Source organism: Phoca vitulina, unplaced genomic scaffold, assembly GCF_004348235.1.
Source record: "Phoca vitulina isolate PV1807 unplaced genomic scaffold, GSC_HSeal_1.0 scaffold18, whole genome shotgun sequence".
Taxonomy (NCBI): domain Eukaryota; kingdom Metazoa; phylum Chordata; class Mammalia; order Carnivora; family Phocidae; genus Phoca; species Phoca vitulina.
Window position 1 is genome coordinate 24664458 of NW_022589721.1, and position 21402 is coordinate 24685859.

General features: G+C 41.8%; 1 protein-coding gene across 2 annotated transcripts in view; it reads right to left on the reverse strand.

The window, feature by feature from the left end:
* The window catches only part of ADCY8 (adenylate cyclase 8), a 231857-nt gene that overhangs the window by 89884 nt on the left and 120571 nt on the right, over positions 1-21402 (reverse strand). For both annotated transcript variants that reach the window (XM_032415938.1, XM_032415939.1), the window contains exon 7: positions 18375-18645. In XM_032415938.1, the coding sequence (XP_032271829.1) occupies positions 18375-18645 (271 nt within the window). The remainder of the gene's footprint in view (positions 1-18374; positions 18646-21402) is intronic.

Consider the following 21402-nt stretch of genomic DNA (forward strand, 5'->3'; position numbering starts at 1 on the left):
TCGGGTCAGATCCTCTGACTCCAGAGCCAGAGTCAGAGGCTTTGAGCTCATGGAAAACTTCTAGCCCATTCCATAAGGATTCTTCCTCTGGTACTGTTAGACTCTTCATTTTAACTTTCATGGAGATATTTAATGTAACCTAAATTCAAGGTCTCTAAGGAATTCCATAGTAGGGCTTCATCACCAGTAGAATTTACTGAAACCCTTTCTCCAGCCCCAGGATAAAGGATGGAGTTGCATGTGACAACATAAGACAGTAAAGTACATGCTCCTAGAACCCTGAAGCAGTTAATTTCAGCTCTGAATACCAAGGAGGCTACTGCAGAGAAAAAGATAGATGTTAGGGGGAGGAATGGCAGGATGAGAGGGGAGGAGGAGGGCTGGAGCAGGGAGAAGGAAGCAGGGACCAATGTCCCAGAAAATTGAACAGCAGGAACCATGCAGGGCCAGAGGGCTTGAGCCCCTGGAACTAAATGCTGTTACAACAGCATCTCAGAAGCCAAAGGCATTTGCACTGTCGGCCACACTGTGCATCCCGCACTGGTTTCTTGGGCAGAAATTCTTCCCACACAGTTTGGAAAATGACAAGATTTAGTTCTCGATCTTGGAGGGGAGGGGGAAATGTTCATGGTGTTGTTGTCTGGGCATGCACTTTTACCCTCTGGCTTAGAGATGCCAAGATGCTCCCCCAGCAAGTGCTTGGAGCTGGGGTCGAACAGCTGGATGTGGAATCGGCTAAATATTGGCTCACTACATTCATCGTTAGGTATTTCTTTCTCTCCCTGTCATTTTAATTTTTCTCACGGTTTTCCTTCCTGGAACGAAACTGATCCTACCTACTCTACCAGTCCCTCATGCCTTCACTGGCTCTTGAACCTCTGGATTTCACAGAGAAGGGGAATTTCAAAAAATATCTTTGGGACAGATATATATAAATTACAAAAGCAGCCACCAGTGCCATGACAGCTCTCTGATGTGACCACCACTTCATAAAATAAAGGGTAATTTTTTTTCAACGAGAATGCTATACTCTTGAAACAAAGGATAGTCCTTTACATTGGACGCATTTAAATTAATGGATAACTCTGCTCATTTTTTCTTACGTCGATTGGGACTGGTGAAAATGTCATGAGAGATTGACTCTGGTCTATAAGCACTCCTTCCGAAAACAAGCAATACACGTTGCTTCCTGGTTGCCTGTACCATTGGCCACTTCTGGAGGCAGAGACCAGTTGAGGCACCTGTCAGAGCTTTCCTACCCCCCACAAAATTCTACCAGCTTTGTGTCTACTTCAAATAAAAGTCTGGAAGCACCTCTCTCTTTTTCATCATTGCTACCAGGTTATAGTTAAGAGCTGGGAAGGAGCCCTTGTATCAACATGTCAATGATGCTGTGCTGGAGAATTCTTTTCTTCTCCAGGCAATTATTTTTATTCTTTGCAGTTATATCCCTAGGATTTTATTACAGTTGTCAGTGTTCAGTGGACCCTTTCCTGATCATTCACTTTGTCAATGACATAGGACCATCATATCTGCTGTTGGACCAGCAATGTCTCTGGTACCCACCTCACAGCTTCAGGATGTATATGCTCAAGGGAAGGCCAGCATCAACTCAAGAAGTCAAGCGAACTGGAATTAGGGAGGGAAATCATCTGCTTTCACTCACCCCCCATGCACCACTGCAAAGCACGGCTGGCTTTGGGGGTGACTGTGGTTTGAGATCATCTGGTATACCTCTCCTCTTCCATTCGTGATGACCACTAAGATTTGACCAAGTTGGATATGGTTGTCAACACCAAAAATCCATACGCTGATACTTCACAGGGATTCTTTTGTAAGTAGTATTGGGGAAATGGGTAATGGGTCTCATTTGCAGATTTAAAGTCATTATAGAACCAGTTGTTCTTAATAGAATATGCCTTTTTCTCTTTTTGAGATGGACAGCTGCAGTGGGAGCAAGATTAAGATCATATTAAAAAACAGCATAAGCTTTCAAATAGGATTCCAACTGCAATTGACCTCTTAAAAGTCGAGATTATTTTATGTAAACGACTTAAGCAGTTGGCTAGCAATATGAAAACAAATGGATGAAATGGAAGGAAATGGGAAATGCCTGAGAATAATAGAAATATATATATTTATACACACACGCACACACACACATATACACACATATACATACATACAGATAAAATTGAATACATGTATCTGAATGTATGTTTCAATGTATAGCTCAAATACATATTATGCTTATATACAATCATAAGTGTGTATACTCATTTATTTACCTTAGCTGCTATTTCCAGATATTTGGGAGGTCAGATTGGAGCAGCAATGTTGGGAAATATCAAAGGTTGCTGCTGAGCTGGCCTCTCATATCTGAGTCTCTTCACATAAAAGCACAGCAGCCCTGAGATTTATCCTAACCAAGATCCACGCCCTCCTGACGCATTTCAATGACCTCCTTACTCATAGGCACTCAGGACGGATCAAAGCCCAGATGAGAACCAAAGCCCCTTCTCCCAAGTTTCTGAACATAGGGTTTGCCTGATAATCTGGGGGTTCGGGTGAAAATCAGCATCACAGGTCCCAGTTACGCTTTTGTAAACCGCATCTGAATGGGGTGGGGCAAGCCATAAATCCTCTTACACTCACCATCTGGTTTCGGCCCGTGACTTTTCTTTGGGAATTGTCTTATATGACATACAGAGTGAAAATCTATTTTTCCTACTGTCCTCTCACTTCATGGATGGCCATGAACTTTGGTAGTCCTTCATCAGGTTGTGGCAGCAAATACATCCTTCCCAGTAAGATTTCCAGCTGAAGGTGTACTCTCCAGAAACATCCAGTTTTGTTGAGTCAGAAACACTGTAGTTCTTATGGATCGCATATTCCAATTGCAAAACACCCTCCAAAGCATCCCTGGAGATACTGCAAATCCGCTGACATAGTTGCAGTGTTGGCATCTGGGGAAGTCATCACTAATTCTCCTAGTTAAGTCCTTTCCAAAAAACTTGTTCAAAGAACACAGGGAATCAAGGGATGCTTCTTTACAAAATGGTTCTGTGGACCAATCAGTTTAGGAAATATGGATCCATTACGGTTCATTGCATCATAGCCACTCAGCACGTGTTTGTTGAGAGATTTACAGTACGTGTCACTGAAATTAAGGTACGGATAAATTCTGCAGAAATGAGATTTTAAAACTCTGTATTTTCCAAACTTAGAACCACAAAATGCTTTTTGGCTCAAATCACCTCTACATGTTCTATGAAATATCATTTGGGAAACGTTGGTCTGAAGTTCTTCCCTGTTTTTGTTCACAACTTCTACCTGGGGTCCTATCTCTAATCCCTGAGTAAGATCCTATTAACTTCCCTCCATGTGCCCCCCTTCTAGTGTATAGAATCAGACCCAATGCAAATGACATCTGACCTTGTGCTGGAGCCTAGACACCTGCCATAATATGACCTACTAAACAATTACTCAGCCCATTCTATTTTATGCATTCAAACATGGAGCATCTAAGCTGCATGCCTTTCTACTACTTTAAAAACCAATTATCTTGATGAAGTCCCAAAAGTTCATTTTTGCTTTTGTTTCACTAGCCTTTGGAGATGTATCTTGAAAGAAGTTGCTGTGGCCTATGTCAAAGAGGTTACTGCCTATGTTCTCCTCTAGGATTTTGATGGATTCCTGTCTCACACTGAGGTCTTTCATCCATTTTGAGTTTATCTTTGTGTATGGTGTTAGAGAATGGTTGAGTTTCATTCTTCTGCATGTGGCTGTCCAATTTTCCCAGCACCATTTATTGAAGAGACCGTCTTTTTTCCATTGCATATTTTTTCCTGCTTTGTCAAAGATTATTTGACCATAGGGTTGAGGGTCCAAATCTGGGCTCTCTATTCTGTTCCATTTGTCTATATGTCTGTTTTTGTGCCAGTACCATGCTGTCTTGGATCACTGCTTTGTAATATAGCTTGAAATCCCGCAACGTGATGCCCCCAGCTCTGTTTTTCTTTTTCAACATTTCCTTGGCGATTCAGGGTCTTTTCTGATTCCATACAAATTTTAGGATTGTTTGTTCCAGCACTTTGAAAAACGTCATTGTAATTTTGATGGGGATGGCATTGAAGGTATAGTTTGCTCTGGGTAGCATAGACATTTTGACAATGTTTATTCTTCCGATCCATGAGCATGGAATGTTTTTCCATCTTTTTGTGTCTTCTTCAACTTTTTTCATGAGTGTTCTGTAGTTCCTAGAGCATAGATCCTTTACCTCTTTGGTTAGGTTTATTCCGAGGTATCTTATGGTTTTTGGTGCTATTGTAAATGGAATCGTTTCTCTAATTTCTCTTTCTACAATTGCACTGTTAGTGTATAAGAAAGCAACTGATTTCTGTGCATTGATTTTGTATCCTGCCACATTACTGAATTGCTGTATGAGTTCTAGTAATTTGGGGGTGGAGTCTGCACAGCAAAGGAAACAGTCAACAAAACAAAGAGGCAACCCACAGAATGGGAGAAGGTATTTGCAAATGACACTACTGATAAAGGGCTGGTATCCAAGATCTATAAAGAACTTCTCAAACTCAACACCCACAAAACAAATAATGAAGTCAAAAAATGGGCAGAAGACATGAACAGACACTTCTCTGAAGAAGACATACAAATGGCTAACAGACACATGAAAAAAAAATCATCATCATTAGCCATCAGGGAAATTCAAATCAAAACCACACTGAGATACCACCTTACACCAGTTAGAATGGCAGAAATTGACAAAGCAAGAAACAACAGATGTTAGAGAGGTTGTGGAGAAAGGGGAACCTTCTTAGACTGTTGGTGGGAATGCAAGTTGATACAGCCACTTTGGGAAACGATGTGGAGGTGCCTCAAAAAATTAAAGATAGAGCTACCCTATGACCCAGCAATTGCACTCCTGGGTATTTACCCCAAAGACACAAATGTAGTGAAAAGAAGGGCCGTATGCACCCCAATGTTCATAGCAACAATGTCCATGGTAGCCAAACTGCAGAAAGAGCCGAGATGCCCTTCAACAGATGAATGGATAAAGAAGATGTGGTCTATATATACAATGGAATATTACTCAGCCATCAGAAAGGATGAATACCCAACTTTTACATCAACATGGAGGGGACTGGAGGAGATTATGCTAAGTGAAATAAGTCAAGCAGAAAAAGTCAATTATCGTATGATTTCACTTATTTGTGGAACATAAGGAATAGCATGGAGGACATTAGGAGAAGGAAGGGAAAAATGAAGGGGGGGAATCGGAGGGAGAGATGAACCATGAGAGACTATGGACTCTGAGAAACAAACTGAGGGTTTTAGAGGGGAGGGGGCTGGGGGGATGGGTTAGCCCGGTGATGGGTATTAAGGAGGGCACGTACTGCATGGAGTACTGGGTGTGATATGAAAATAATGAATCATGGAACACTACATCAAAAACTAATGATGTATTGTATGGTGACTAACATAACATAAAAAAAAAAAATTAGACATCACCTTCTCCAGGAAGCCTGCTTGAGCCTGCACTTATTCTCAGAAGAGCAGTTACCGTGATGTATGGGGGTTGCCTAACTGTGTGTTTGTCTGTTCCTCTAGGCTATGATCCCCTTGAGGATCAGGCACTGTGTTTTATCCCTAACTGACTCTCGAGCATCTGGAATATTTGGTAGGTTCTTAATAAGTATGTGTGGAGTGAATGTATGCATGCATGAGTGGCTATAAGACTATAGAGCACTAATAAGGGCATTGTTTCCAAACTCTTGCTATCAAAAGTCCTGTTTTTTTTTTCCTATTCTCTCCCAAGTGGACTCCGATTGGGCAAGATTCTGTTTAGCAAACTGTATTTATTAAATAAAACCTAGTTTCTTTTTCTACCATTCAATCAAATGCCTAATATTTGATCAGCAGGAAGTAAAAGGCTTTAGCACACAACTGAATATAATTCCAGCCAAGAGCCAGAGCCTTGAAAGGCAGCCTTATGATGCTTGTCAACATGAGGTTTTATCCAGGATTTTGGAATCCAGAGAATGCACCACCCCCTTACTACCTCCCAGTGCTGGCCACTGAGGCACCAGAGGTCACAGATGACAAAGACCAAAGCCTGGATTCAGGTCAGCTTGAGTGTTTGCCACAAGACAGCCTGAAGTGGAGGTTGAAGTCATCATTGAGTGCCTCTGGGAGATGGACATGGCAGTCTTGAGATTTAGCTGTAGGCGGTTGTGATCGGGACCCCACAGTATGGGCCAGCTTGTTGCTGATCTGGGAAAGACCCAGAGAAAATGCCAAGTCCAGCAGGCTCAGTGCCTTCTTCTCTTGTGCTGAGATGCTTTATCTTTTCCCAAGACCCTCCTTGCTTCCAGGCTCAGGCTGGAGCCTGCACTCAGAAGCAGGTAAGGCTGAGGCTTCCTCAGCCAACGCCTGCTTCACCCCTGCATTGCCTCCCTGGCAGCATCTCCCTGTGCCTGCCCTGGAGGTCTCTGCAGCTCTACATCAAACTTGCCACCTGCACGGTTTGAGTTGTGCAAAAGGCGGAGGTTTCTGCCTCACTCAGTTCCAAACCCACTTCCCAGGTCCTACAAATGTAAGAAGAAATGGCCAAGAACAAACACTAAGCCTGAATAAGAGCACCCAGCGGCACACATTAGAGCTATTTTTTTCTCTGTTTATTAAAACTCCAATCCCACTCCCAGAATAGAAAGCTCCTACCTTTTTAAAAAAGAAAGGTATTTTTTTTTTCCCTAAGCTCACTTCTTAGGAAAGCTTTGAGGTGATCTAATCCAGGAAGATTTGCATTCAGTGCTTCAGGGGTAACATTTGCTGTGTTTGAAAGAGATACAAGTTTTTTCCCCTCCAATCTAGGGATAGGGGAGCAGAGATTTCCTTGGAATGTGGTACATACTGTTTTCCTGGTAAGGAGGCTCTAAGTGGCATTTGGGTAAGTACTGAGTTGGGGGACCCTTGGGAAATTATCCCTATGGGGCTTCCTGGAACCCACTGCTAACATTTCTTCCTTCTTATAGGAATGTTAGTGTTAGCAAACTGGACCATCCTCCATAAACGAGGTTATGGAGTGTTAGTCAAGACTGTTACAACTTTCCTCATCTATACTAAAAGAAAATGAAGAATCACATTCGGATTACATGCCCAACAGTACTTTGGTTAGGGATACCACTTACTTCTCTTTTATGTTCTGGGTATTTATGTCACCATAATCTGTCTTCCAAACAAAGCCAAATAATGGCCAATGAGATCTTCTTGCAGGAGAGGTCTATGTGGTTTCGCTATGGGAAGAGGTTTCAGTAATTTTCATAAGCTCCTAGCTTCTGCTCCAAGAAATGAAATAACAAGGGGGCAGAACTCTGTTTGCTGAAATAACAGTCCAGAAGTTTCCAGCCAGCCTGTGCTGGATTCCAGCAACCGTGTGTAACTTGGTTCCCAAACTTCAATCATGAGCACTCAGACACGAGTCTGGGGCCCAGACTATCTGGACAATCATTGTTTTCCAGCTTTCAGCTGAACTGAAAGTTTGCAAATATTGGCTGGATGGTACATTTGATGAGGAATCAAAGTTGTATGAAATTCTTTCATTGGCCTTTGTCACTCTGTGTCCTGAAATTTATGATTAAGAGAATAAAACAGTGATGTGGGAGGTACCTTACTTCTGGTAGATCCCACAAGAAGAATTTTCTAGAATTTGCTATTTATATGAAGCCCACAGCCTCGCTCTTGAACTTTCAACTAATATTGATAAGCCAGATCATTAAGACAGTTTCTTCATTTGGGGGTTTAGGTCTCAGACATGCTAAGCTCTCTTCCCAGTGTGCTTCGTCTGACATTTAATGCTTTGCTCCTTGCCTCAATTCATCCTATCGGAGGCTCATGGTCTTGGAAACTCACTGGTTTTGGTTCTCTTTGGATGAGGTGTGGGCAAATGGTCAGCTGTGGCCAAACTTCCAGGCCAATCACAGAGCTCTCAGGATAAGGGGGCTCAGAGCCCACAGAGGGAATCACCAACATCCCAGATTTTGTCCCCAAGCTCTGGCTCAAGACCGCAGAACCAGGTTAACCCAGGACAAGTGGTGCCTGACATGGATTCTGTCCTGCCTGAGATTGTTTGGTTCTGTTCAGCCGACCCTCTATTAAGCTAATTCAGGATTTCTTACTCTGATAATATCCTTTGAGTTTCTCAGAAAGATGCTCATCTTGGGATGGGAATGTGATTGTGCTTGAGTCACTAAACACTTGGGCCATTTTTAATCAAAAAGAGTCGCTAAACTGTAGAACTGGCTGAAACAGAACTTGGCACAACCATTCAGATGTAGCCACTTTGAAGCCACATGATTTGAGGCAAGCTGCCAATCGAAGTTTTAGCTTTTAAAATATCACATCCGTTGTGATGTGTGGATTACATATGTAAACCCCAGCACTGACCTCATCTCAGGGTCAAGCTGGAATCAGTAAAAGGGATGGGGCAAGCCCAGGGAGGGAGGCAGGATTCCTGCTCAGGACATGACTCATGAGTTGGAGAGACTCTGACACATGAATGGTTTGTGTATAGGGCCACAGGGCAGGTGTGGATCAAAGGACTTGTAGTGCTCTAATAACTGGACCAAAATGTCAACTAGGTTGCGGCTGGAGAGGTAACCACTACACACTGACCAAATAACCTTTGGGGTTAACAAAATGGATACTTTCAGCTCAGGAAATGAATCAAAAAACATATGAGGACCTAAGTTATTTGGTTTCGTGTGTGTGTGTGTGTGTTTGTGTGTGTGTGTGTGTGAACATATGTATATTTTCAGAAATGTCAATGCCACAGGGGAAAATGAAAGTGTGTGTGGGGCGGGGCACGTTTGTGGGTGGAGTGTGTATGTGTGTGTTCTTAGAAATTTGAAGAGAATTGAAATATAAGCATTACCAAAACGTTTATCTTTTTTAAGGTTCTGAAGTAACTCTTTTTATGTAGGAATAAGAAATAAGTGGAGCACTGGGTGTTATACGCAAACAATGAATCATGGAACACTACATCAAAAACTAATGACGTAATGTATGGTGATTAACATAACATAATAATAAAAAAATGGTTCAGAAAAACCTATAATTATATGCATATGTGTAAAACAAGAAGGATAAAGCAAATCAGCAAAATGTGAGCAACTGGAGAATCTGGGTGAAGGGCATAAAAGAGTTCTTTGTATTATCCTTGAAGCTTTTTGTAAGCTTGAAATTATTTAAAATAAAAGTTACCAATAAAAATAGAAAAAAGAAAGAAAGAAGTATTATAAATGTGAGTTGTTGATAAATGACTCCTGTTCAGTGTTTTAAAAAGTCTTTCTGTCTGAGGTTTTTTTTCCAGGCTCCTTTCTGCAATTTGTTAATTAAATCTGGTTATTGATGTTTTCCTTAATTTGGTTCCAGTGGAGCTACAATAACTGACCTTCAAGAGCCCAACCTCTCTTACTTCTCATCAGGTATGGTAGGACAGAACCCGGAAAAGAAGCTACTCAGGTCATGTTTTGTCTTTGGGACACTGTGTCTTCTACTTCCTCTTACATGTTGGGGCCTTGAGATGTGAGTAAACCTTTCACAAAGTTCCATCAATACCCAAGAAAGTATAAGGCAGGGCAATACCTTTTTGACCCAAGTGAAGTAAAAATAAGTACATGCATGAATAACCAAGATGAAGCTGTTGAGGCCACCGGAAATGTCAAGTGTTTGCTCTGGGCTGGAATGAAATCACGCGAGAGTGGTAGCCCTCACCTCCCTGTGCAGAGCCACACGCTACCGCACCACTTTAAAAAGTGGGCGTGCACACTCATTCAGGCCAAATGCAATTTTGTGTGGAAATAAAAACCTTCATACATATGTCTTGCACTGGGTCAAAATAATAAAAAGTATCCTTGGTGGCGAAAAGAGGAAAAAATCTGATGTAGCTCAATGAAGAAATTTTACACTGAAGAATCTTATCCCAGTCATTGGTCAAATTAGTGCCAAGGTTAATAAAACTGAGATCCCAGTTCAAAGATATAAAGGAGTCAGGGGAAAAAATCCAGATTTTTGTTCTTTCTTTCGCTACCTATCTTCAAATATTTAAAATATCATACATCACAGTTGAAAGCACTGCATGTTAAGAGAGGGCGCAGAGCCTTCCTCCTGAGGGAAAGTGTTTTTGTATATAATATATTTTTTCACTTTGGGGGGCTTCTTTTTGTATAACTTCAATAATGATTGTAAGCAAAAATAAAATAAAATAAAATAAAATAAAAAAATAAAATATCATACATTTTCTCTTATTTAAGATACCATGCATTCATTGGTTCTAGTTCCTCAGGCCACAGTTTTGTGACTCCCCGAACAATGAGTCAATCCCTAGTGAAAGTCAAGTCCGGCGGGTTGGTTTAGAAAAGTTTTAGCCAGGTATTGACCATCGGGGAAGCATAGGCCGTGTGTTGTACACTTGCTAACTAATGCACGTTTGCAGGCCTGCGATCCCACATGGGCCACAAGCTCACCTCTACCTTTCTCTCTCCCACCTTTGGCTAGCTCTGGAACTTCACAGAAAAGAAGGATGATTAGTCAAATCAATGGATCAAATTGCCTACTTAATCCACTCAACACTCCCCGAAGGCTTCAAATCCACTTGCTTGTCTGAAGAGAGTGAAAAACCAGACCCCTCTAATGACTCTCCCTGGCTCAACCCAGAGGCTATCTTCCGAGTCAGGGCTAAGGAGAGCCTGGGGAGATTTGTTGTCAGAAAAAACCATGTTACAGGAAGAGTGCAGACGCACTGCAGGGAAATGGACAAAGCCCTCCATTTTCTCTGCCCAAAAAGCCTGCAGATGTCCCATCCAGGGAACATCAAGACTTAATCTGATGTTAAATAGTTAAAAATAAATTGCGGATGGAGAAAAATCCGCCTGTGATTTCCTGCATACAAGATTGAATGTGGACAATTAGATATTCGGCAGCTTATCACAGAAGCAGCAAGGTCTGAGAACACACCTTCTTTTCCTTTAAAACTAATACCCAGTATTTCAGGCATCTTTAGGAGTGGGAATTTCAGGTCAGAGTTCTTGGGGGGTTGGGGGGAGAAGCAGGTGTTTCTTCTTGAGCAGCAGATGGTGGCCTTGTCATCCCTTTCCTCCTGGGATCTTGCTCTCTCACCCTTGGCCTACCTCCTACTTGTCTGTGGATCTCAGCTTCACAGTCACTTCTTTGGGAAGATCTTCCCCAATTACCCTGGTTCAATTTTCTGTCCTTTACTAACGCTTTCCTGCTATAAGGATAGCAAGTTCACACTGAGCTGCTGACCTGGTGGTGATCCCAGGGACAATGAGGTCTTTGACAACTTGGACCTCCTTTCTCATCTCTCTCCCCAGCCCTCCAGGCACAGTGCCTGGCACCTGGCCTTTACTCAATGAGCAGCCAAGTAATGAATGACTGAATGAGCGAACAAATGAACACCTTGATGGGGAGTGACTTGCTATCATCAGGTGGATGACAGAGCTAACATGAGCTTGAATTTAGAGAGTTCTTCTTGAGGGCATTGGTTTACACAAAAAAGCCACCCACCACTTTGCCCCCTGCCCTTTAGGGGCAGAAACCCAAGTGAAGACACCAAACCCAGGGATCAATACTACTCAACAGAACACAATGATCATGTTGAAAGCAGGATGCTGAAAGAAGGCAAAGTGTGATGATGTTTGTGATGTCTGGGTGTTTAGCTCATATAATCAAAACTCAACTATCTGGAGTGCTGAGAGAGGGGGCAGATTGCATTGTCTAGTTAGGTAAGATTTTACCTCAAATACCTTTTTAGTGTTTTGCTTTAACTTATTGCTGAGCTTGATATTGATGTTTTAAGACAGTTCACTGGATGATAATTATGCTAAACTGCCATCCTATACTAGGACAACTGTAAACAATAGGTGGCCCCATTGCTTCCTGGTGAATTATGTGTTTCCTGGGCTTTGGAGGGTGGGATTCTGAAGTGTGGGTAACTCCCTGGTACAGCCACGGACTCCCAGCATGCGTCTGTGGCTGAGAAATGGAATGGGCCAATGTCAGTGCTGAAAGGAAGTGACTGCCCAAGGCCTTAAGGTCGTAAGTGGAGCAATCAGGGCTCCAACTTGGTTCTCTGGAGTTTCCATTCAGGCCCTTCACACTCTCATTTGGACAAATTTTAGGTCCTGCAGAGATCTGTCCCAGGATCATGAGACTCACAACCTAGAGGACTAACCAGTTTAGTATGAGGAACCTGTGACCCTCAGCATCAGGACAACATGAGGGTTTTGATCAGCAGGGCAATCAAATGAGAATTCTTTCTTTTCTCCCTATGGACAAAGAGAGCAAGATCTAAGAAAAGTCTGGGATTGATGAAGACATATAACCCACTAAGGTTTTGTCCTGCTTCCAGCCGAGCCAGCTTCACTCTCTCCACATCTCCTTGTCTCCTGGGCTCAACATTCTCCAATGAAAGTGGTACTACATCAAATGGTGTGTTGTCATTTTATCACGAGGTAGACATGGCAGGCTGCCCAGCTTAGCCTTTGCCATGCAAACAGCGATCACATCAGGACACTCAAGGGATGAGATGCTACCTAGTACATCAGGACAAGCTGTGGGAAAATCTGGTCATTTCCTGGAGCTTTCACAGAAAATTCCTAAATATCAGTGGCTACCCATCTTTAGTGGGTGAACACACACACACACACACACACACACACACACACACACACTTTTGAGACTGACTGACTGACCTGGAAACAAAGTAGAAGGTAGACACCCAGCATCTACCTTCAGGTCACAAAAGGGAGGCAGTGTGGCCTGAAATCAGACATAACTGGGTTCTAATTGCAGCCCTGCTATTTACTGGTTACATGTCCTTTAGGGCTATTAATTAATCTCTATGAATCACAATTTCCTCATTTGTAAAACAGGCACATCACACTTACCCTGTAAGGCTGGTACAGAAATTAAATGGAAAAGATAGGAACAATATTCCCAACATGGCACCTGACCCCAGACTCTAGATCTCTCCTAGCATTAGTGATGCTGTGGTTATTTAGCTATACCCTCAGCAATGAAGTGCATTCACGTTCTGTTTTGTTGTGTGGAATACACAAGTTCTACCTATGTTTTCAATCTTCACAGGGCTGGCATTATTTTCATGGTAACAATGATGACCAAAGTCAGTCTACAGTGTAGAAATGACTAATATATAGAATGAAGTGGCAAATGTGTATTTTTCTCAAGGTGATTCTTCTAAGAAGCCTGGAGGAGTAATAGCAAAATGTCTGGATTGGGATGCCATGTTGAATGTGAAAGGGATGGATGGGACAGGGCTGAGGATTTCGAAGTATTTGAGGACAGAACCCAGGCACTGAGAGGGTCTTGCTTCTGAAAGAGCAGCTGCACTTCCCCTGGCCTATTGTTTGTCATAAAAATCAAGTTAAAATTATTAATGACCTCACACAATACTTTTTACTGCAACATGAAAGCTTCACCCTTTGGTATCCTCTTGTAAATGGTAAGTCTAAGATGCAGTCTGTCTGAGGATAAGTCCATTGTTGCCCCCAGAATCTATTCTCCACAAGGCAGCCGAAGTGATCTTTTAAAAATCTAAATCTGATCATGTCACTGCCCTGCTTAAAAACTTTCTATCATTTCCCTTAGAATAAAATCTAAAATCAGCAGGCTTGTAACACTGAGCTCCTGTCTCCTTTAACTTCATCTCATACTCCTTTCTTCTCTGCTTATGATGTTCTAGCTTCCTTTTTGTTCTTTTTCTTTTTTTTAAAAGATTTTTATTTATTTATTGAGAGAGATAATGATAGAGAGAGAGCATGAGAAGCGAGAGTCAGAGGAAGAAGCAGACTCCCTGCTGAGCAGAGAGCCCGATGTGGGACTCGATCCCAGGACTCCAGGATCATGACCTGAGCCGAAGGCAGTCGCTTAAACAACTGAGCCACCCAGGCGCCCTGTTCTTTTTCCAACACACCAAAATTTTCCTACCTCAGGGTCTTTGCACTACTGTTTTCTCTGTCTGCAAAGCTCTTCTCCTGGTTATTTGCATCTACAGTCCTCTCAGCACTCAAACAGAATCTTCAGAGGCCTGTATAATTCTTCTGCAGTAATTCTATCCACCTCCTATTCATATATCTCTACTTCCTTTGTAGCACTTATATGTTTTAGTTCATTGTCTGCATTCCCCATTCCCTTAAAAGGCAAACTTCCAGAAGACAGGGTCCAAGTCTCTCTGCTCACTACTGGATCCCCAGGATCTAGAATACAGAGTGCCTATTAAATAACTAAATGAATAAGAGTTCAAGGTCACAAACAGATTTTTAGATACAGCATGCAACCAGCAGGGAAATGTGATCTTTAACACAAAGATCATTTTCTTAAGTTTTCACTTCACATCTCAAGTTTTGTCTTTATTCTGAGAGATCCAATGATCATGTTGATGACTCACCCAATAATCTCACCTTGAAGTTTCTGGACATCCTCCCCTAAATGTCAACATTTTAATTTTTCGTCTACTTTAATGACCTACTTCTGCTATTACAATCTCAACCTTCAATAGTCCATCATGGATTTAAGCTTCTTGCCTTCCAGTTTTCTTACTTTCATTCCACCCATAGGCTCAGAGCATAGGAAGCCTCACTGGTAACTGAGTCTTGGGTTCAGGAAGGCAAGACACCAAATCAATGAGCAGAACACCTGCCCATGTCAAGAGTTAGGGATGCAAAGCAGAAATGCTCAGTGTATCCAAACACAACCTGGATACCAGAACCCAGAGAGCTGAAGCAGCAAGTTGAACCCAAATGGATACAGATATATGGGCAGGGAAGGTGCAGGACATCAAAATCAAGAGATTATCTTCAGGCATAGACAGGGACTGGAAGATTCAGATAAGGGGCCGGAGAGAATGCTTAGTGACTTCTCTTGCTCTTCCAAACCACTGATAGACTCCTAAAATGGGTGTTGGGATGGGGACAGGGATTCCATTGGGGTTCTTCTTCGAAACCCAGAACTCTCTCTTATCGACTGACAATCTGGCTTCCAACTTCATCACCTCATCAAATCTGCTTCCTGCCAGTGATGTTTTTCAATCTAATTCCAATTGGTAGTTTTTAGTCTTCATCTTACTGGGCCTCCTGGTTATAGTTGACATGGTTGATTTCCCCTTCCTTCTCAGAATGCTCTGTTCTCTAGGCTTCCATGACACCACATTCCCTAATTCTCTCCTGATCACTCTGACTGCTTCCTGTCTATTTCCATCATGGGATCCTTACTCTCGCATCTGGTGCCTTCCAGTATCTGCCCTGTGTCTTCTTATTGTTTTATGTTACATATTCCCTACTGTGATCTGTGCCATTCTCATGCCTTCAACAAGCATGCAAATCCTGATGACTGCCAGATTCCTCTCTTGCATTGTTCTTTCATACCAGAGCTTCAGAAGTGTGTGTCCAATATGGAGATCTTTCCCTGATCCATCCCAGGCACCTCAAGCTCCTCATGTCCCAAACTGACTTCCTAATGTTTCCCTCCCAGTCTCCTTTCATTCCAGTAGTGCTTATTTTAGAGGGCAGTTCTACCATTGACCCAGTCACTCAAACAAGAAATCTGGACATCAAACTTGACTGGTTCCTCTCCCTTGCCATCTGTCGCTATCATTTCATTCATTCATTCATTCACTCACTCATTCATTCATTCATTCAACAAACTGTAATCAAGCCCTTCTATTTACCAGGTAGTGTTCTAATTGCAGGCTAAACAGTGGGTAAGTGAAATACATTAATTCCTGTCTTCATGATACATATAAACCACTGTCTGACTTTACCTCTAAAGTGTCTCTTTCCTCTGTCTCCCCTTATCTTTTATTCCTCGCAGTACTTGGCATATAATAGATTTATCTTTATCAAATGAATGAATGAATACATGAGAATGTAACTATCTGAACATCTGCTGTCTACATAACACAGATTAGGGCTCAGCATACTGATGTCATTAACACGATTTCTAAGCACACGTTATGAATTAATAGACTCTAAAACATCTGGCCAATTTAGTTGGAAACCACCCCACCCCCCAGTGAAGCATTAGTATGTTTTATTTGTGTTATGCAAACACTCAGATGGTCTGGACTGTCTGTGGAACTGACTGGGTGTCTGGCAGAGCGTGGGCTTAGCCAGAGCACTCCTGATTTCTTCCAGGTGCACGTCCTATCTCTGAATCACACACATGACTCACTGACTTCTAGAGCTAAGCCTAAGTACAAACTCTGAGAGCTTGTGGGCATTTCCATCGATTCAGTCATTTCCACTTGGTTATTTATGAATATCAATACACATTCACTGGCTTGTAGGTCTGATGGCATTAAAATGAATTGAGATTATGCATGCTGAACATGGCGCAGATGGGTGGTATCCAGGTAAAACTCAGGCATCACAAGAAATGGTTAAACACCGAGATTAATAGTCTTTGATAATGATATGTCATCCCAACTATTTCATGACACCAGAAAATATCTTTAGGAAATCAGCAAAGAAAATATTTCCACTCGCCCTATACAATTTTGCCAGATGGCTCAATCATGAAATAAAACCAAGCATCTCCACCTCTCTCTTCTTGGTTCTCAACTATTAGTGGCAAGGTTGGGTACAACTGAGGTGAGAACAATTAGGAATTTTCCCAATTTCTACAATGAGCTTAAATAGGAAATTTTTCAAATGGAAAGACCAAAAAGGAAAAACAGAAACACTAAAACAAAGAGAGAATTTTATGCAGTTACTGAGGTACCCAGGGTGAGGCACGCATCTCCTCTCAATAACCGGCATTCAGGCTCAAGCTAACAACAGGCAGAGGGAGCCGGGAGGACACTGTCAGTTGGCCATGCATCCACTGCAGCAAATGTACAAGACCGTTATTTTATGTAACATCAAACTGTACCATGCATACCAGTCCAAGGATGGAAAAAAGTAGACACTGAAATCAGTGATGACTTGTGTGGACATATAATCTGGGGGCAAATTAAACACTCACAAAAGACAAGTGAAGACCTAAAGGTAAAACTCTTACAAGGCATGTGGGCTTAGCTGGACCTACATCCTTCCCCAGTGGAATCTGATTCATGGATTGTTCCATAGCTTCTTCACCCAGAACTGGAAAGAAACAGGTTAACCTGGTTTGGGGCACCCCACATCCATCTTTCAAGTGCAGAAGAAAGAGAAAAGGCTTTCACCATTTTAACCTGCTCCATTTTAAATGACTTTAAGCAGATAGATTTGTCTTATCTGCAAGTTAATGAGAAAAGTTCAGGTCCACGGATGAGGACAATTACCCATTTATGTCCTCATAAAGCTACAACACTCTTCACACTGCTTTTAGCTTTTGCTTGGCTCAGGAGCCTGTCGGAAACTGATTCTAAGTCTCATATACTGACTTCTGTTTGTTTCTTTAAAAAGGTATGTTGGAGTTACACCATGAATTTACATGAATTCGACTATCTTGGCCTAAAGGATTAAAAGTAAACTCCTAGGAGAGCAGGTGATTTTGCCCGTGCTCTGGACAAGCACGCTGGGGACAAGAGCATCTCTGAATCCCTCTGGTTCTCTCCCTGATCAGCCTCACTTCTCCAGTATATCTCGGAGTCAGAGCATCTCATTGGATTCAGAGTGATTCTGGGATTTGGAAAAAATAATTTTTTAAAATAATTTGATTATTGGTGATTTATATCTATGTACTGACTCTGTAGCCCTATCCCTCATTTAAGATGCAAATCCACACTAAATAGGAATAGAACTATGTGGGTGGCTTTGAAATTGCAGGCTCCTCCTAAAGCGCTCATACTCACCCTTGGCCTCACTCGGTGCTGCTTTTATATTCCCAGATCAACAGTGCCCTCCTGATTTTAAATTTCAGAGGGCAACTCAGAACTCCTGGCCTGCCAGCCCCCTAAGAAATGGCATTCTCATGGACTTCTATCTTCTACTTTTGTTGCTAGTTTAGTCATGTCAGGTTCTCCAACATGAGTAATTTTGCGGGCAGGGGGAGGGAGGGGATTATAATCCACCTTCACATGATGTTTATTTTCAGCTAGATCAAAAAAAAGAGAGAGAGAGAGAGAGGGTGTTGGGAACCCTCTGATATTTCTGGTATTTCCTGAAATTGCATACATAGGTTAAATCTGTCCTGAGGAGAGATGTTTAATCATTTGCAATTATGGTGCTCTGCAGAGAAAAGGTTAAAGATGAATCGGTTTTCTCTGAGGAGTCTGGGCTGGGGGTGCACTCGAGCATGCATTCTTGGCTAACCAGAAGAAGGAAGCCAGGACTTACGTTCTGTTTCCCCACTATGTTATCAAAGGGCAGTTCGGGGCTCCAGGATCCTTCTGTGAATGTCGCCCCACTGTTTCTCCTGTCTGAGGAGCTCACTGATTCCTTGACAATGTCTTCAGGCAACGACAGCAGACTCTCCTCAGGCTGCTTAATTAAATAGGTCTCTATATTATGCTTCCTCAAGAATTCGTTTCTCTCTTTACCATGACCCTCTTCTACGTTATAGTCACCGTTGAGGCAGTCCAGCGTGGCTTTGGAAATGTGAATCCTCCTGTGTGCACAAAGCATAGGTCATTATACACTCCCGAGGTGGCCTGCAAAAACCATTGCTGTTTGCCGTCCTGTGCAAAGCCAACATCAGGGCTACACACGGGTACCGTGAAGACGTATTTTCAAGGACAATAGGCGCTCCCCTGAAAAAGCAGAAAAAATAAAAGGAAACAGAAGTACAGATATAAATCAGTGAGCAGCGTATTGCTGACTTCACCCCAAGGGACACTGCAGCCTCATAAAATCCAGCCTTGCTGAGCCATATCTAAGCACCTCTTTTGACTTTTCCTATGACTGTCAGCCTGATCCCAGCAACCTTCAAGAATCAGTGATTTTTTGGTATTGTTGACTGTATTGGAAAAACAAGTTCCATAAATGTTTCTGAACCCAAAAGTAATTATTGTCCAAATCACCATGCAACCACAGCAGTTCCCTTAGTGTCTTGGGACTTTTCTCCTCATTTTAATTTTCATGTATTTGTGCCTGGATTCTTCAACTTGTCTATAATCTTCTTAAAAATAAAGGCAGGTCTTAGGAGTTCACAGGGCTGCATGGAGGGTCCTTTAGGAAAACTACTCTAAGATGCAATTTCTTCTAGAAGGTGTATATGGCAAGGAGCAGGGAACAGAGAAGTGAACACAGGTAGGCAGGTGGCTGGCTAGGCTCACTCACAAGGTAAGTGCTCATTCCTGCATCACCACTGCATCACAGCTCATGATCCAAATTGTTGTTTTTATATTTGTTTTAGCAAAACAACAGATGACATCAAGAGCCTTAAGGATCAGACCTGAATTGTGGAAACTTCACATGGTAAATCCTTTGGGGAAGAGTTTTTCTGTTCTCTTAACTGTCTAATTCAATCAGACTACTTATTGTGTTGTATTGTGGTCTGGGTAGATTAATATGGTGATGATGAGCATGGACTGTTTGGCCAGATTGCATGGATTGAAATCCTAGCGTTACCACTTGCTAGCTGAGAGATCTTGGGCAAGCTACTTAAACTTTCAGTAAGTCTGTTTTCTTACGTTAAATATGGGAAAATAAAAGTACCCATCTCTTAAGGTCATTGTATTCCAAAGCTGATTTGTGTAAAGACAGTGTGCATGGTACACTGAACATACTATAAAAGCACATGCTTAAATTATTAGGAATATTCTTAAAAATGCCACTGTGATATTACTGTTGTCTATTCCATGCCTCCACAAGGCTTACAGGATACAACCTAAGCTCTGAAGAAGGCTTCTGAGCCCCTCTTTCCTGGGCTCTACCACTTTAAAACTCATTCTCTGGGGGCGCCTGGGTGGCTCAGTTGTTAAGCGTCTGCCTTCGGCTCAGGTCATGATCCCAGGGTCCTGGGATCGAGCCCTGCATCGGGCTCCCTGCTCGGCAGGAAGCCTGCTTCTCCCTCTCCCACTCCCCCTGCTTGTGTTCCCTCTCTCGCTATGTCTCTCTCTGTCAAATAAATAAATAAAATCTTAAAAAAAAAGAAAATATAAAACTTAAAAAAAAAAATAGAACTCATTCTCTGACACTGCTCCCCTCCTGCGCCCTATGCTTTCTCCAGCTAATCAAGTAATTGGCATTTCTTTAAAGCCAAGGTACCATTTCATGCCTATTAAACTCAGAACCAGCCATGCTCTTTGCCTGGAATGCTCACCCCATGTTTTCTACAGGACAATTTCTTACTCCCCAATTCAGCTCAAAAGTCATTTTCCTTGGGCTGACTTTACCGCTCTTCTGAATGAATGAATGGATGAATAAGGGAGATGCTTAGTATTTTGCTTGGCTTTTGCAATTGTAGAAAAAATATATCCAAAGAAGGAAACAATGAAATTTTTTAAAAAGGAGCATTTCCAAATGAATTGTACTTTTAGTACTATCTCTACTTCCCCGTTACCCTTTTTACCCATCCTGCTAAGCTCCTGCTTACAGAGAATAACTCACTGCAAAGGACACAGAAAGAAACAGAAACTACAAAAAAATGCATTTCTGATCATTTAAGATACATTCTCCATGTTTTCCAAACAAGTATCATCATACATAATCATCGATTTCAAAAGCAAGACAAGATACTAAAAATAAAAGCATGTGAAGCATGTTTTGAGCTTTCTTGAGAAATGTAAGAAATGTGTCTAAGTGCAAATTATTCTCATGATGAATTTTGTTAATACCTGGGAACTCAATCATGTTAACCTAGGGAAATAGAAAAGTCATTGACCTTCTATGAAATGGATGCGCCAGTCTTCTTTCTTAGATCAAGTCCAGAGCTAGGGGCTAGAAAACTGTCTTTTTCTCCCAGGCAAAACAAAACTCTTGGAAGGGTTTTGTTAAGTCCGATGGTTGATTTTAAATAAGTTAAGTATCAACCTCATCTGATATTTTATATGGATTCTACATTTTATTATTCTGCTGTCAGTGCTCAGGGAGACTAATATTTCCATATACTAAATCAATACTATGTTTTCCACGGTGGAAGACATCCTCACTTTTATTTATTGCTGATTGTTCTGCTGAAGTTCTAATCAATATACACTTAAATGTTTTGACAGAAACTGGGCTTCAGATATTCATTTTCATCCTTGCTAGTGCCTTGAGCTTCGGAGTGAGGCATTTGCAGATGACAGTGTGGTAATTACATTTCCCCCTAAAGAAATGAATCCAGCCTCAGACAATATTCTCATATATGGAATTTTGGGTCAACATTTTCTGGTAATTTCAAATGCCAGCATATAATAATAACAGTTATGATAGTAAATAA